The sequence below is a fragment of the Etheostoma spectabile genome, chromosome 5, assembly GCF_008692095.1.
Source record: "Etheostoma spectabile isolate EspeVRDwgs_2016 chromosome 5, UIUC_Espe_1.0, whole genome shotgun sequence".
Taxonomy (NCBI): domain Eukaryota; kingdom Metazoa; phylum Chordata; class Actinopteri; order Perciformes; family Percidae; genus Etheostoma; species Etheostoma spectabile.
The window spans coordinates 29,076,543-29,093,408 of NC_045737.1; the positions used below are offsets into that span (position 1 = coordinate 29,076,543).

A 16,866-nucleotide genomic window follows, 5' to 3' on the forward strand; every position below is an offset into this window, starting at 1 on the left:
TTTCTGTCAAAGTATTTGGCGTGTGGTTTTCCTACAACATATTCAATCAAGTAGGGCTGTAATCAACCAAAGAAAATCTTGGTCGACTGAAGTCCTGAAATTTCAACTAAAAATTGACTGATTTAGATTAACTACTGTCTCGCAGTACTGGTCTGCCTAAATTAGTTATAAATAAACATAAAAACTAGTATGCTATTTGCAGTGTATTAAATCGTTTTTGACCTAATTATTTACTCGTCTGCCGGCTCTGACAGCGCTGCATCACGTGCACGTGTGCAACATCATAGCCTATGATTTCCGAAAATAGTAACGTCAACTTGTGTTATCAGCACAAGAAGTGTTGAGGAATATGCAACATAATATAAAGACAATTGTTTTTGTCATGTTATAATAACTGACAGACTATCATTTCAGCCAGAACATAGGCTGAGACATGAATAGACTTCATTTAAAGCTTTTACTCTTAAACACACGTCCACTTTTATACAGTATATCCAAACATATCTGGTCAAGCTCCGTGCCTCGCTGTGTTGCATTAACTCTTGTGTTGTCTTCCTTTTGGGACCCTCTCGTGTCCCTCAGGTCAAACTGACCCATGACATATTTGGAGTTTTAAATACAATTCAGAAATTAAATTTTACTTCCTAATCTATTACCAAATATTGTCTTTATCTCAATTTCAAACAATTGAGATAACATGTTTAGGGAATGCAATCACTCTCTACTAGAACATAATTAAAAATGGAAGTGTGATTTGTTTTTTGTCATAAGGTTATAATTCATGTTAAAGAAACATAAGTGGTCCTATCCAGAATAATTTTCTGAATTGAGTTAGGAATACATGTTTATCACAGAAGGTAAGGCCGTTGATTTTCAGGTAGAGAAAAACAACTTTTGTTTCTCTTGTAAAAATTTGAAATGGGTCAATTTGACCTGAATATGATACAAGGGTTAATTCTGACACTCTCTTTGAGTCCCTGACATTTGGTGGTTAGTCCGTGCTGATTGTGGGGTGTGCTGGCGCTGTGCTGACCTATCCAGGTTCCAAAACTTTTAACAAGTTCATAAAACCTTGGCCCTCCACAACAGCTATGGGCATCATATCCTGAGCAATAAAGTAGACAATTCCTTCCGTGATATTATTTTTGCGTTTGCATGATAGAGGCTTAACATCCAGCCTGGTCTGGGGAACGCTACCGTCATTGCGGGTGGGTGTGCCTGTAGTTACAAAACTGTTAGACTATGAACTATGCCAATTCTAATATGTTCATATAGCCTACTCAAAACAGACAGGGCAACCTAGCGCAGACAAGTTAACTTCCTGTTAGGTGATATGCAAACTTTGCATTTGACTTTTTTTCCGTTTCTATCCATTTCTGTAAAATGCTGCCACACTGCCGATGTCTTCAACATGGTAGAGGACTGACTGTAAATTAAACACTCACAAATAAATATTCAGCAAACCCCCCATTCTTCAATCCGTCTCCAGTGGGTTGGGCTAATCCAAAAAAAAAGGGAGGTGTTCTGAAGACAGACTGTTACCTAAAAGTTACTGTTCCATCCATTGATGTAATAGTCTATACTTCCACCTGATTAAATCAACAGCAAATAAATAAATGGACTAGTCGACTGGGAGATTACAGCCCTACAATCGAGACACATTGCAGTTTAAACAAGGCTGTTGTGATATTGTAATTGCTTTAAGAATGTGCTTTCCCCCCTCTGTGCATTTGTCTTGCCAAGTGTGTGCGTGAGAAGAAAAAAATAACTGCTTTGACACGTGTTGCTGTTGAGCTGTACCAATGAATTGTTTTGAGATGTTGCTGCCTAGAAAATGATGTATTGCAACCTGAGCTCTATTGCTTCAGTGATATTTGTTATGCAAAATAAAACGTCTTGACTAATGACTAGAAGGGTTTGGTTTTATTCAGTCACACAATGATGAAACACTCAGGTTAACTATTCCATAGTACCCACAGTTTAACAAGGTATCAGTTTCAGGAAACCAAAGACTAAAGTTTAAATCTAAATAGCTTTAAGACATGGCTCATAAAGTAACCCACTTTTGAGTGAACACAGCTGACAGAAGTTCTCAAACTAAAGCATAAGTGCAAGGATGTCATTAGCTCGTTATAGCAAAAACTCAATTGGTAACACTAACTTATTCATCAAATTGAACTGAAGTTAATATTCATATCAAGATAAGGACGTCGAGATAGTAAATCAATATTTGGGTTGAACTGACCCTTTGAAGTAATGAACAAGGCCTTCCAACAAACATCAAGCACAGGATGACCAAAGGGGGAATCAAATGGCTACATTGGAGTATGTGTGTGATGTGTGTTGCTTGTGGTGGTGTGTGTGTATGTGTGTGTGGTGTGATGTTGTGTTGTGTGGCTGCTGTGGGGGGTGTGTGTTGGGTTGTGTGTGTGTGTGTGTAGTAGGGAAAGCCCAGGGTGCATTTAATAAGTACTATAACTGCAGTACGTACTGATTGGGCCAAAATTTAGCATTCAGTGTGTTGGACCAAAATGTTGGACCAATCCATCTCATCTGTGTCCCACAATGCAAAGTGACACAACACGTGTGTTTCCTTCTGTTTTCAAAAAACAGCTAAGCCTGACCTAGCATACTGAAAAATAAATGGATGTAACCGTTTCACCCTGTATTCTCCCGACGAGAGACTTTGCAGTACATGTTGCGCTCATCGGTAGTATGTACTGTCGCAGGCGGTTTCAAATCCAGCTCGTCTCTTCCTCATTGCTTGCTGGTCTGCTGCTGGGAGTCGTAGTCCACCCTCTCCAGCAGCAGAAGCATCTCAACATGCATGGTCTGAGGGAACAGATCCACGGCCATGGCTCGCACCGGACGGAACGGGGCCCCGTGAACTCTGTTGGATGGCGCTCTGCACAGACTAAAAGACAAAAAGTCACAACATAGGATTGACTTTTATACTGACCACCTTTAAAATTATATATTACTGTAGGAATATTTATTCAGGGTTGTGTTTTCCCTTTCACAAGTCAGTTAAAGCTGATGCCCACAAACAAATTGCTGCTTTAAAAACTTACTTTAAAAAAAAAATTAGAAACACTTAATGACTCACTCAATGAAGTTGTTCATGGCTGCCTTAGCATTGCATGCCACATAAACCAGCCTCTTCAGATGCTCTGCCCTCCTGATGGCCAGGATCACCTTGGAATCTGTTCAATTAAGACCAAAACCTGATATAAGACAAGTCCTGAAGCGAGTGAAATTCATTTTCATGTATTGACCGTTGACTCACGTAGGCCTGCCCTCGGCGGATCCACAATGGCTGTGAGGTTGGGGGACACGAGAGCATTGAGAATGTTGGGGAACACATCCTCCGCTTTTCCACAGTGAAACTCAACATTACTCAGACCTTCAAATACAAAGACATGAAAAACTGAATTTAAAAAAATCAATAATTAGGTAAAAAAAAACATTAAGGGGGAAACACTAAAAACTTCCAATTTCTACTAGAAGTTTGGGGAAAATGGTCACATGAAAAAGATAAGCACAAAATGATATCGGATAGGAGAAGTGTTTTTATTGTGAGGGAAATTGTTAAATGAACATCTATTAAAACATAAACCCTGGGATTACGGACCATCCTACATTTAAGAATATTCCCACTGCATACATAAATCACTGGCAGTAGTTTGAGCTCATCTGGCCTCTTACCATTGAGCTTTGCGTTAACTTTGGCATCCTCCACAGCTTCCTGGCACAGTTCGATCCCAATCACCTTCTTTACCCTCTAGAGACAAAAGTCAACGGAAAGGTCAGAACCTGCCGGAACCTCCACTTTCACACCGGTAAGAATAGGGGAAAAAAACAATAGTGCAGAGGTTGCTGTATGTGAGAGGACATATTCTTCGCTTAATTTCAAAAATAGTTTTAGAATAAACATTACAAAAATGATGAGAAACATTATGATCCAGTCATCTATGGCCAACTCCCGTCAGTTGTTACGATCAAAACGAGGTGAAAAGGTTTAAGTCGGTAGAATTAAGTGGGTGTGACAGACGACTCCGTCACCTTAGCCAGAGAGATGCCGATGGTTCCGGTCCCACAGCACACATCCAGCACTGTGCTGTCCTCATCCAGCTGGGCCCATTCCCCCACAGCAGAGTACAGCACCTCTGCAGCTCCTGTATTCACCTGCCAGGGCACACAGGACAGGGACCATCATGTATTTGCAGTGGTGGAAGGTAACTAAGTACATTTACTCAAGTACAAATCTGAGGTACTTTCTATTTTATGGGGTATGTTAGCCCTTTATTTTCACAGGACAGATGAAGACAGAAAAGAAGAGAATGACATGCAGCATAGGGCAGCAGGTCGGAGTTGAACCCGCAGCGTCGAGGAGTAAACCTCTATATACAGTACGTGCGCCTGCTCTACCAACGGAGCTAACCCGGCCACAAATTTGAGGTACTGTCTACTTCTACTCCGCTACATATCAGAGGGAAATGTTGTACATTTTACTCAACTACATTTATCTGACAGCTTTAGTTAAAACACAAATGAAGGATTTCTACACACAAAACACATGTAGTTTATAAAATGTGTTTTATTATAATTAACCTAGCCAACAATATAACCCTACAAGTTTATTGAAATGATTAGACCATTGAACACTTAGTTGATTGATGAACTGTTTTGATCATTTCCAGTTTCTAAAATGTGAGGATTTTACTGCATCAAATACTTTTAACACTTTATAGTACATTTTCCTGATGATACTTATATAGTTGTACTTAAGTAATATTTTCAATGCAGGACTTTTACTTGTAACAGTTTGGTAAAAGTACTTTTACTTAAGTAGAACAGAATGCTTCTCCCACCACTGTGCATATATGTATTGTAATCCAATAAAAAGGAAAGTAAACACAAAGTACTTGGATATGAATTTGCTGGGGATATCTTTGAGGTAAATCTTTAGTACCTGGAAGAAGGAGTGAGGAGATATTCTGAACTTTAGACCCAGAAGCTCCTCATGAATGCTGCCTTCTCCAGCCACCAGCTCACAGGGCAAGTCCTCCAGGTTAGGAGACGTCCTGGGGAGCCAAAAACACCAGTTTAGTGCAGTATTTATAGTCCGCTGTCTACCGTTTGTCCTGTTTTTTCTCTCCATAAGTCATCTTACGGTGCATGAGGATCTTTTCCTACCTTTGACCCTCTCTAACGAAGTAAAGAGAGGTTACGCCGCTGTCTTTCCCCTCTCCTTCTGTGAAGTACTTCTTCATGGAGGTCTTTAATGCAGCCACTTCCTCTTCTCCAAGTTTCTAGGGAGTCATTAACAAGTGAAGATATCAAACGGAAAAGTCTTACTGTGTGACTGCATTATCCGAATCGGGATCGCAGAACAAGCCCTCACCTGTGGGTTGAAGAACGCTACAGCCATGGCTTGTTTGGTCCTCGTAGTCCTTACAGTCAGCTGCTTCCAGTGTCCTTCATATGTTTCAGGACTGTACACAGAGTATGATGTTGTCCTATATGGAAAATAATTGCCAGATTTAATGCCATAGAGGTAGGGGTGTAATGACACATCAATCTGGATCGATATATCGATTCAATAATCCACGATCCGGTATTACCGATGCAACGCGAAAAGAGATGCACATCGCCCCTTTATCAGAAGAATACCTGATGAACTTCTGAAACTCGCTGACCACTTTCTTAGCCTCGGTTGAGACATGGCACGTGTCCGCCGGCCCCACCACAGCACAGGAGCCGCCTTTATATTTCCCCAGGCGGAAACCGATGGTCTTATCCTCGCCGTCCGCACCCACTGATATGAGGAACTCACACTTGTTTCTGTACTCTGTCTGCCATGATACAGGTAGAGGAATATGAACAGGGTTAGGGGGATATTAGACACTTCATGTGTTACAATGTGTACAACAATAGAGTTTACTTTTTTAACTAAGATCTTAAGTGTTATGAAAGATAAATGGATGTGTTGTACACAGACTGACAGCACAACATTAGGTTATTGTACTTCTTAAACATGTAGTGAGAATTCTACAAACTGGACTGTATTTTAAGACAGTAATCTCTATTACAGACGTACAGTATGTATTTATGAAGGTGTGACGTGTGTGTCAGTAGAATGTGAAATGAGTTCATTCATGTAGATATATACACACCTGTGTAGGAGATGGTCTGATGGGTTCCAGAGAACAACACATTTTGTTGTATTTCCCTTTCTGCGCAAACAGCCATGGCAACATGGCTTTGTTGGTGCCGCCAATCTCTCTGAAACAGAAACAACGTAGTATTGATTTTCTTTATGGCATAACGCCCACACAGACACAGAACTTCTTGGCAGAGTCATTCAGTAAATCATGCAATAATGCCTGAAACAATAACCTTTTGCGTGGAGGGGGTTTAATGTAAGATTCTAAACCCTAGTTGAAGAGTTGTTGTTTTTTTACAATGAGAAGAATAAAAAGACTAAGTTATTTAATGTGGAAACAGAATATGTGGGCCGTCAGTAAATTCTGCAGACATGGTTTTGGCCTTCCATAGCGTATATCTGGTCAAAATCTAGTTTTGATACTGTATAACAAATACAGCAGATCTGTTATGGTCACACATGGTACCACTCACATGAATGGATTAGGGCTGCACGATATGAGGAAAACATCTAATTATAGTGATTAATTTAGCTGATATTGCAATATGATTGACAATATTGGAGGGAATGCTCTTTTTTGTATCATTCTTTTTTATTTAAATAATTATAGTGGGATTTTTGCGAGGATCTTTACCAAACAAAGAATTTTCTTTAGTCTGTAGGATACCGGGACGTCTCTGCAGCCCTAGAACGGATGCATATAAATACCACCACTCACTTGGCCAGCCTCTGCAGAACCCCCTCCACCTCCTGCTCCTTCCTCCTCAGCTGCTCCTCATAAGGCACATTCCACAGAGGAGTCACCACGTTGGCTATCTGGACACTGAGCGCCTCCTCTGTCTCATCCCCCTCGGTTCTCTTGGATGGAGGCTGCCCTCCTGCGCCCTCTCCCTCCTGCTGCTTCCTCTTCCTCTGGATGGGGTCTGCTTTGGGTTTGGCCAGCCTGACGCTCAGCACCTGGCCCTTCCACTGCATGCCGTGCACCATCTTCATGGCCTTGTCACGCTCCTCCTCATTCTTAAAGGTGACAAAAGCAAACGTCTGCTTGCCAAACAACTTGATCTTGTGTGGGTTGAGGCTGTGTTTGGCCAGGAACTTCTTCAGGTCGTTAAAGCCGGTGAACTTGGGTAGATTCCTGATCTCCACTTTGTAGATCTCAGACGTGAAGAGGTCCTCTTTGATGTAGCGGTACATGCTGGGGTCAGAGACTGCCTCGTTCCCCCCTTCAGCTTCTACATCCGGCTTTACACCATCATCGTTGTCTGAGTCCAGCGGAGGCTCCTCGGGCTTCTCCTCCTTTGAGGGTGATGCTTCAGCCACTGGGCTGCCACTTACGGCTGCCATCACTCTGTTGATGCTGTCAAATATAATAAAACTATCCAATTAGCAGACTGATCTTACATTCAAAAAGACAAAATGTATTTCAAAAAAACCAAAACGTTTTTAACAGGCTTATCAATCTTGCCAGACACTTGTCTTTTTAACGATTTGAGCTGGACAGTGTGCTCAAATATCAAGCTGATTAGGGGACTAAAAAAATGAACGCAGGGCTGCCAACTCTCACGCATTGGCCGTGAGACACACGCATTTGACTGGTTTCACACGCGCACACGCCACACCCCCGATTTCTCACGCTGAAGTGTCAGCCCGGTCGGTCAAATTTCTGAAAGATGAGATTATCTATGTTTTTACCTGTTGAGCCACTTGTGATCGACTAGTTGTGCTTTCAGAGACTGTGAGGGGTTCAAGAGCGCTCCCTGTCTGTGGAATTTTCAAATTGTCGCAAACTGAGAACATTTTTTTCACGATCCATCCCAGGTGCATTCCCGGCTTCAGGTATGAGCTCTGAGTATCACAGACCCGTCCGTCGCTTCGTGACCACTCTCTCTGTAAAGATAGAGGTGAGCAGCGCGGCTGGTAGTGGAGCAACTTCAGTTCATGTTATTGGACTCGCTCTGGGGGGGGGGGGGCAGTGACGCGTTGCATCCGTGTAGTCCTCCGATGAAGAGCAGCGTACAGCCTCCTCTAAACTCTGTCAGAGACCAGAGACCCAAATGGGCCTCTGTGTCCGTCAGACGGACTGAGTGAGATCCACCATATCAGCAGAGCAATGACATGTACAGCAGACTATATTACACCATATACTATATATACTATATATACTATATTACAACTCTCCGAATCACGTACAACAGAGATGGGAGGAGTTATATTTTGAATGTGCACAAAGTTGTAAACATGAGCAGAAATCTGGTGAAACACATCTGAGCTATACTATATGTACTATATTATATATATATATATATATATATATATACACGATACTGCAACGTTGGGCCACTATTGTGCATCTCTAACCTCTGCATCTCTAAATGTAACTGTAAATAATTAATTTGATGTTTTTTAAAATGAACAAATAGTCTTTATTTTCACATAAAAAGTAAAAACAGTAAGTGGGGCCAGAGGATGAGGGCCAAACATTACTGAACATTGGCACAAAGGTTAAAGGAATAGAACTTATGTAACTCAGTGGTTCTCATTCTTTAGAATTTCAGTGGTCTTAGTTGATCCCTCATCATTAATTTAACTTTGGGTCCCTGGTCCCTACACCAGGGACCCCTGGACCTGTTCACCACAGACCCAATCTTCTCAGCTGTTGCTGACATATGCTACTGTCTCTTCATGTGGTTCACTATGTTTGGCACATTGTGTGGGTCAGTTCTTATATCATAAGAAGTTAATAATGTAAATGCTGAATGCCCTAAAACCTGTTGATACTACAACAATGCAAAGGTTCTTAACCCTACAGTTTGCACATATCATGCAAGACTTGATTTCTCCATTTTTTTTGCAAAAATACTCTCCAGAAAGTGCCATTTAATGGTTTATTTTCAAATTTTTTCCTGGGGGGGCATACCCCCAGACCCCCCTAGGGAGAGCCCCATCCCCCCACATATAACAAATCCCAATTTAACCCTGAAGGAAAAAGACCCAAAGAAATTGCTTTGTACGCGGAAAAATATTGGCCCCCCAAATCTCACTCCAAGGTTTTTGGAAAAGTTGGCAGCCCTGTGAACGTTTACATATAAATAACAGCTTTTATAGTAAATGAAATAACTTCTACGGACTAGAGTTTTGGCTGTATGTCATGCTGAAATGCTTTCATCACTTGCATTGCGCGCGCACACAAACAAACACACACACATACATATTAATGTAAGCTAAAGGTTGAGGTGGACAGTAGCGTTCTTTCTTCGTCTTGTTTTATCTATCTTTTAATATCTAACAGTTCACAGGTCCCTGTGGTGCTAAACACCGGCCACGGCCACATTCAACGGAGGTCTATAACATGGTTTTCATGGATCTTACCTTTTAGTATACTTTCAGTTCCACTTCTTAAATGCGCAGGGCGCTGCCATGTTGATTTCACCACGTGCAGCGGTGAACTTTGAACTCATTTAAAGAGACAGTCGTTCTTTACGGGCTCGAGCGTCGGGTCCATCTTTATCATGTGAAATTACGAATTTAAAAACATGCGTTTAAAGGATTTATGTCCCACAATAAATCGTAATAACTGTTTCAATTCCGTTTAACCTTTTTTATTTGTTCCTACGGGAAAATGTGACTATTGTTTTTACTCCTGGATTTTGTTTGTTAATACAATTCACACACTACAGCACATTATAAAATGAAAAAACAGAAGTCACTTAAGGCGAAAACTGCTGATAGTTGAAGGCATATTATTTTAAATAGGCTGAATGTACACAGAGAGTACGTGGGATAAATGCCCATAAGCCTACAGCTTATTTAAATGCTACAAAAATAAGAAGATACACACACGTCTTCTCTTTGTTGCACATTATAAACTTACGTCCTTTCCTTGAACATTTGCTTGAACCCTTGCCGACCCAGTTTGGCTTATTTGATAACTCTTTATGGATTGAATTATTCCTAAATTAACGCACCTCGATTAAAATTTCACTATATTAAATCCTATATATGTTTGCAGTAGGTACTGTACAAAATGACACAAGTAATCAATTGGTAGAAAGGTTATGATAAAACAGCATTTTGTGTAGTTCAGGCAGTCCGAGAGACGCGAGAGAGGCGGTGCGCGCACTGTCACGTTGATGTGGGCACGGGCTTACGTAGGAAATTCGGCGCGCGAAAGCTGTAGCAGGAAGTGAGACCAGCCGAGGGGAAACGGCGGCCAGTCTGCGATTTGAATATATCTAACTACTTCCATAATCTACAAACATCTACATTAATATGGCAGACCCGAAGGTGAGGTCGCTCATTTTAGGTCATTTAATGCATGATGTTCGCATTGGAATCGGAATTTTGTGGAAAATATGTTGTTTTAAATGGCGTAATTCTTTAAAGTTTGTAAAGGAAACTGCGAGCCAGAAATGCCGAGAATGTCTTTCGTGATGCTAGAAAAGCCCACTGCTATGTTTTAAATGCCATAGGATGTAATTAAAGCTTAACTGCATTCTGGTAGGCAATTAGAAATGTCCAGTGCTAGATTAAAAAAAATACTTTAATGCATTTCAGAGTTAACGTTGACTAGCTCGGAAGTGCTCTGAAGTCAGTTAGCCAGTCAGCATGTTAACCGTATCATCATACACTGATCATTAGCTACTTAGGAAGGCATGTGCACAACACTGCTAGCTAACTGAACTGTCGCAGTCGTCAGCCATTTGAACGGGGTGTTTTACTACTGCATTTAACCAGCTGGCCAAAGACATTAAGGTTGTCTGGGTCTCATGTCTTTGTCTGCCAAGCACCGCAGTTGCTAACATTTGTTGGCTACTGTTAGCTAGCTTTAATAGCAGGGCGCTTGTATGAAAAGGCAAACGATAAACGTTAGCTAGCTAGCTGTCGACTAAGGTTAGCCTGCGAGTGAAAGGCCTTGTTAACTCATGTTAGCTAGGCAACTTCACAATGAGTTGTCTTCGAAAAAGTTTAATTATTTAACATTTAGGAGGTAAATGCAACTGCGGCCAAACCAAACTTAACGGTATCCACCTCATTCATTATTCAAGCAGTGACTTTTAATTAATTATACCGATATTATCTTTATCGTTGTAACGTTAACATTAGCTCCCTTTGCTAAGTCGCAACGACTTCAGCGGGATACTGATAAAAGTTGATGCCCGCTAATTGGAAAAGCTGTTGAGCATAATGGAGTAGAAGTAACGTTGCTACCCTAAAAGTGTAAATTGTAATTTCCCATTGTGGGACTAATGAAGTATAGATTACATTAAAAAAGGAAAGTCTCCCGCGTTCGCTTAGTTTCGTATCCGCTAAGTGAAACTGCACCTAGCGCTAGTTATTTGCGTATGGTCTCACGTCATGCTCTTATGCTCTCATGCACTTTTGTAATGAATAGCCATCGGCATCCTCAGTTATTTAAGGTGTGGAGAATGCGTGTTCTTGCCAAATTAATAGTTAACATTCAACGTGGGAACATGCAACCCGAAATAGAACTAAAGGTGCTTGGCTCAGCAATAGCGATTTACTAAGGGCTTTGCCTGTTCCTATACAAAAGTTATACTTAACCAATGAGCTCGTAAATCCCTCCATTGAAGCGTTCATGGCCTGTTTGTCAATTGTCAGAAGTCACGTTGTAGTGAGTTTCAAAGAATTACACTGACCATAAGCCTAATTACTTTAACTTACTCTGAATGTCTGACATAGATGAGTAGACAGTTTTGCTTTGAGTTAACTTATCCATTGCTTTAACTTTCAGGACCAGGAAGAGCCCGAAACAACTGCAGATAATGCAGAGGACTCTAATCATGATCCCCACTTTGAGCCCATCGTGTCCCTTCCCGAGCAAGATGTGAAAACATTAGAAGAGGATGAGGAGGAACTCTTTAAAATGTAAGTTATTTTTATAGTCTTTGCTCATTTGCATGTTATTTGTCACAAGATAGGTGGGTTGTGTTTACTGATAGGTATACCACTGTTTTCCTAGGCGGGCTAAATTATATCGTTTTGCCTCTGAGAATGACCCACCAGAGTGGAAGGAGAGGGGAACAGGTGACGTCAAGCTGCTGAAACACAAAGAGAAGGGCACAATCCGCCTCTTGATGAGGAGAGACCGCACCTTGAAGATTTGTGCCAATCATCACAGTGAGTCAAGTTGACAAAAGTAAATAAATTGCAATTTTATATCATGACAGTATCGGTCTTGGGTTCACAGTTTGGTACGTTTTTAGTACAGCAGGGGAAACTAAAATAATTGTTTCTCCCCTTTTATTTTTCATTCTTTTATCATACAAAAATGATTAAAAAAAAGTTAAAGAGTGACAAATGTTGGAAATAGCTTCAAAAATGTGGGCAAAAGAGAAGAAAAATGTGACAAACATTGGTAAGAAGTGAAAAAAAGATGACCGATGTTAGAAAAAAGTATATTTAGACCCAGAAAAATAAAAAGTTGCATGTTCGACAGGAAGATGACAAGGGTTAAAAGAACATTAAACAGTGGTTTATATATTAAAAGGAAAATAAATTTCCCAAATGGCATGTACGTAAATATAATGCTACAGCATAAGGCTTGGAGCTGTCTACTTCCTGAACTTCCCATTGTAGCTCAGACACTGAAACCATTTGCTTTAATTCTGTATTTTCTAAGATCAAGTTTTGTCTTACAAATTCTGTTTAATTTCTAATGTACAGCTAATAGTTGTGCAACCACCAAATATAAAGTCATAGTGTATATGCTTATATCTTAGCCTTAACGTGTAATCTTTTTCCTTCCCCTGTGAACTACAGTTATGCCTAGCATGGAGCTGAAGCCCAACGCCGGCAGTGACAGGGCATGGGTGTGGAACACACTAGCAGATTATGCTGACGAAAGCCCCAAACCTGAACTCCTGGCAATACGCTTTTTAAATGCAGAAAGTAAGTATTTATACATCTAGTCCAATGTACCAGTAGAAAGGTGGCAACACCGGTCTTTTTATAATTTGAAATGTATGGTGATCACACTGAAGTGAGACAGTGCTTTAAGAAGCTCATTGTAACTTTCAGCAACAAAATCCCAGCAGCTTTTTTTCTTACTGGTGTTCCTGTTTGTCAGTGCATTATTATTTAGCATCTTTGGCCATCACACAATAACATGTAGATGTGAATACACACTAACTCTCCGTTCTGTTTGCAGATGCTCAGAAGTTCAAGGGGAAGTTTGACGAGTGCAAGGAGGAGGTCAAAAAAAGTCTTGATGGAACAGGTACATTAAACTTGAACTTCAGGCAAATATCTATTCAAATATTTAAAGTTGGATGATACAAGTTATGGTTAGATTATATTGGTTTTCCAACATGAAAGTGTTATTTAAAATATGCACTACCTAAGCGAAGAGTTAATTGGGTTACTAGAAATTGTAATCCATTTTACATGGTAACATGTCATTTCATTCAGGGCCCCCAATGCTTTGCTCAGGTGTGTGATCTGCAGACTCACTCTGTTCTTTGCTGTTCACTCCAGCCTGGAACTTTTTCTGTCTGCTACATAAACATGCAGAATGTAACACAGGTTTTTTTTCTCCTAAAAGGCTAGTGTCATTATGTTCTGCTACATTACAATTCAAATAAACTTATTATGATCACATTAGCAAGGGGGCACATGGTCCACCTAAAATCATAAATTGCATATAGTGGCTGAATGAAGAGGTGGAATATTGAGACCGTAGAGTTGTGATGATTAAAACGTTACAATAATTCTGGTCGAGTGTAAAAGTTGTCTTGCGATGTCAGGACACAATTCCAGCATTACGTCGGTACAACTCTGAACCAATTCATGTTAAATCAATCCGTGCCTAATTTTGGTACCAGACACCGCAAGCGCAATCTTCTTCTCCTCTCTGCATGTTGCACAAGGTCGAGCTCAGACAAACACACACCCACACAGAGGTGGGGTGCAGACAGGAAGTTTGCCCCCTCTGCAGGTGAGACACGGCAATGTCGGTAAAGCTGAGAAGTGTGGTTATGCTTTTTAAAACTCCACGCAGGCAGCCTTCGCTGCAATGTGATACGCGCGAAGAATCGATCCCCGGCGATCGCCACCCGATGTATGCCGGTTTAATTTTTAAGGCTGATTGGATAGGCCTAGAAGTTAGAGAGACTCAATCTGTTCAGATTACGGATCTGCAACAGATTGCGTGTAGAGCATTTGACAGCTACTGTCATAATTAAAACATTTGGAGACTTGTACAAGCTGATAAATGGGTCTGTTGAAATTTTATTAACTCGGAATCGGACCTCAGTACTTTTGTCACTTCCTGTTCAGCCTGAAGGCGGCAGGAAACTGTCCGACTTAAGAGTGAATTTGTCCCCGCACCCGGCTGCTGAAGCCTGCTCTTGTCCACTTTGAAAAACAATTTAAAAACAGGCTAAAAATGATAAGTATTACAATAGTTTTAGCGCAGTGTAAGAAATTAATAATTAATACCTTGTAAGGACAAGGTTAGGATGAAAGAGGAACGCCACAGTTATTGGGTCTGAAGAGGTTAGTAATACAGGAGAGAAGCCATTTGAGTTTGTGGAAAAATCTTTCAGTGTTAATTTTTCATTTTTGACTATTTTTCCAGTCACATTTCATCATTTTAAGTTCTTTTTAATATCGTGTTAAAATCTTGTCTCGTGAATCCAACCTCGTGTCTCGCCACACCTCTACAAGACAGTGAGTTGATATACAAAATAAGACTGTTTTCTGTTAGTGCTCGTATTTTGCTCATTTTCAGGTAATTTATTTAGAGGTTATAGCAGAATAGGTTTACATGGTGTAAAAAACACCATATTTTTATTGTACTGCACATTGCTGCTGATGCTCCTCCTCCTTTCTCTCTGTGTTGAGCTCTCTGTTTTAGCTACAGAGTGAGACATCTCACTTATTTTCCATCTTTGTTGGGAGTTGCACATGCTCAGTAGCTAGGTAAGGACTACTAGCCAGTCAGAAGCAGAGTAGGAGGGTGTGCTATGCTAGCAGCTAGGTGAGCATTATAACGTTTGTCTCTGAAGTAAAGGCTGGACTACAGTAGAGCTGTTTGGAGCAGTTTTTAGTGTTTTCTGTTGGAGATGGTAAGTCACTTTGGGGGGGGGGGGGGGACTTTGGGCTTTTTTACTTTGTAAACTTATAACGTTGTGCACAAAAAAAATATATCTATCACAAAGGAAAGGGGAAAAGCCAAAAAAGCATAATATGAGCACTTTAAAGACAGTTACATGCTAGGCAAGCTGAAGACATGCAGGTTATGTTCAAACTGTTTTTAGTTGACTGCACATTTCACTGTTTTGACCCAGGCAACACTGATAGCGCAAACAAAGTGGCAGAGAAGCTGGAGGAACTCTCCGTGAAGGACAAGGCATCAGAAGGAAAAGAGGTCAAAAAGGAGACTGAGGTGAAAGAAGAGAAAAAGGAGGTGAAGGCTGAGGAGAAGAATTGAGAACCAAGAACTTGCTTTGCTGATCTTCAATATATCAGTTTTTCCTCTTTTTCTACAATAGACTCTAAATGGACTGAATTTGGACACTTGCATATTAGTTTTTTTTTTTTTTTTTAATTATCTGTTTTTCTCAAGATCACAAGTCCTTCATGCCACTTGGGGGGAGGGGGATATACTAGAGAGGGAATTATTGGGGGAGGGAAAAAAATTACAATCCCCACCCTTTTCTCTCTTTGCATCCACCATTGAATGCTACGCTTTCCATCCTTGTCATCTACAGTTCAATTTTGACAACCTGTGAGAAGAGGATTGTGATGGTGATAATTCCCACATTGGGGTACTTTTTGTTTTGTTATTCTGAAGCAGAGTTGTTTGTAGGGGGAGAGGATAATGTAGCCTGCTGGTTAGCAGCACAGGGCCAGGGACCAGGTATTATGGAGGTGCACTATACACATAAAAACCCATGATGCATCTCAGTGGGCCTTCTTACCCTGTCCACTGTCCATGCTTCCACTGTTAGAAACCGCAAGTGAGGTGAAGACCTGTCAGTGGATGCCTTGTAGAAGTAGTTTCTTGGTTCCTTCTTTTGTTAGTTCTGTTGGGAACTGGCTAGAAGAGGAATCCACTCCAGGCTGTTGAGGGGCATCAGATGCGTGCTGCAGAGCGCAGTGTCCACCAATGGCTGACTGATAGAGATCAGATGCACTTAGCTAAGCTTTTCCTTTTTGTTTTAATTCTCTGAAAACCAATAAGTCCAAAGTCAACGGTTCATCACTTTGGTGCAGCTATTCTGACTTAAGTTCCTCACCAGGAAATGGAGTTTGCATTCTTTAGATCATAACATTCCCAGACTTTAAGCATGTAGAGTATATGTAACAGTGTGCCCTATCTGATCTGTGTGCTCACCCCCCTCTCCTTTTCTTTCCACTAATTGAGTTGGTAACCTTGCCTCTAAAGTGCATCTAAGTGCCAGTGCATCTGTAAATACATGTATATGGATGAAATGTTGCTTTTCATTTGAACTCAAATGATTTGAGATGTTTCCTCCACCTTCGAATAAAAGCTGTCAAAGCCCACGTTTGCATTCACATAAAAATCACTTGTTTCCTTGTATAGATAATGATAAATGTGCCAACAATACTGCTCAATATACCAAAACAAGATTGAGTAGAGGGTTTTAGGAGTCGAAACAAGATCATGTGATAGTTAAATGCAAACTACCAATCCTACAGAGGCTTGGATCTATTTT

At 40.7% G+C, this 16,866-nt stretch overlaps 3 protein-coding genes and 1 non-coding gene across 5 annotated transcripts in view; 2 read left to right on the forward strand and 2 right to left on the reverse strand.

Annotated features, from left to right (window-relative positions):
- The window catches only part of zdhhc8b (zDHHC palmitoyltransferase 8b), a 92,342-nt gene that overhangs the window by 1,677 nt on the left and 73,799 nt on the right, over nt 1-16,866 (reverse strand). The window lies entirely within an intron of this gene.
- On the reverse strand, nt 1,716-9,686 carry trmt2a (tRNA methyltransferase 2 homolog A). Its single transcript, XM_032516289.1, has 12 exons — nt 9,536-9,686; nt 6,885-7,523; nt 6,177-6,285; nt 5,674-5,855; nt 5,405-5,519; nt 5,197-5,312; nt 4,973-5,084; nt 4,063-4,185; nt 3,706-3,781; nt 3,287-3,403; nt 3,107-3,203; nt 1,716-2,914 (listed from the first exon to the last, which is right to left on the reverse strand). The coding sequence occupies exons 2-12, from the start codon at nt 7,508-7,510 to the stop codon at nt 2,758-2,760; spliced, it is 1,830 nt and encodes a 609-aa protein (XP_032372180.1). The 5' UTR covers nt 7,511-7,523; nt 9,536-9,686; the 3' UTR covers nt 1,716-2,757.
- On the forward strand, nt 10,274-16,693 carry ranbp1 (RAN binding protein 1). Of its 2 annotated transcripts, none has more exons than XM_032516292.1 (6): nt 10,274-10,450; nt 11,919-12,052; nt 12,147-12,304; nt 12,947-13,075; nt 13,335-13,403; nt 15,475-16,693. In XM_032516292.1, exons 1-6 carry the CDS (start codon nt 10,436-10,438, stop codon nt 15,615-15,617), a joined length of 648 nt encoding a protein of 215 aa, XP_032372183.1. In that variant the 5' UTR covers nt 10,274-10,435; the 3' UTR covers nt 15,618-16,693. The 2 variants fall into 2 exon arrangements, with proteins under 2 accessions (XP_032372183.1, XP_032372184.1); XM_032516293.1 differs by having other exon boundaries at nt 10,315-10,450; nt 11,925-12,052.
- LOC116690417 (small nucleolar RNA SNORA77) lies at nt 13,627-13,757 on the forward strand. The gene has a single exon (XR_004332257.1). It is a non-coding gene; the product is annotated as a small nucleolar RNA SNORA77 (small nucleolar RNA).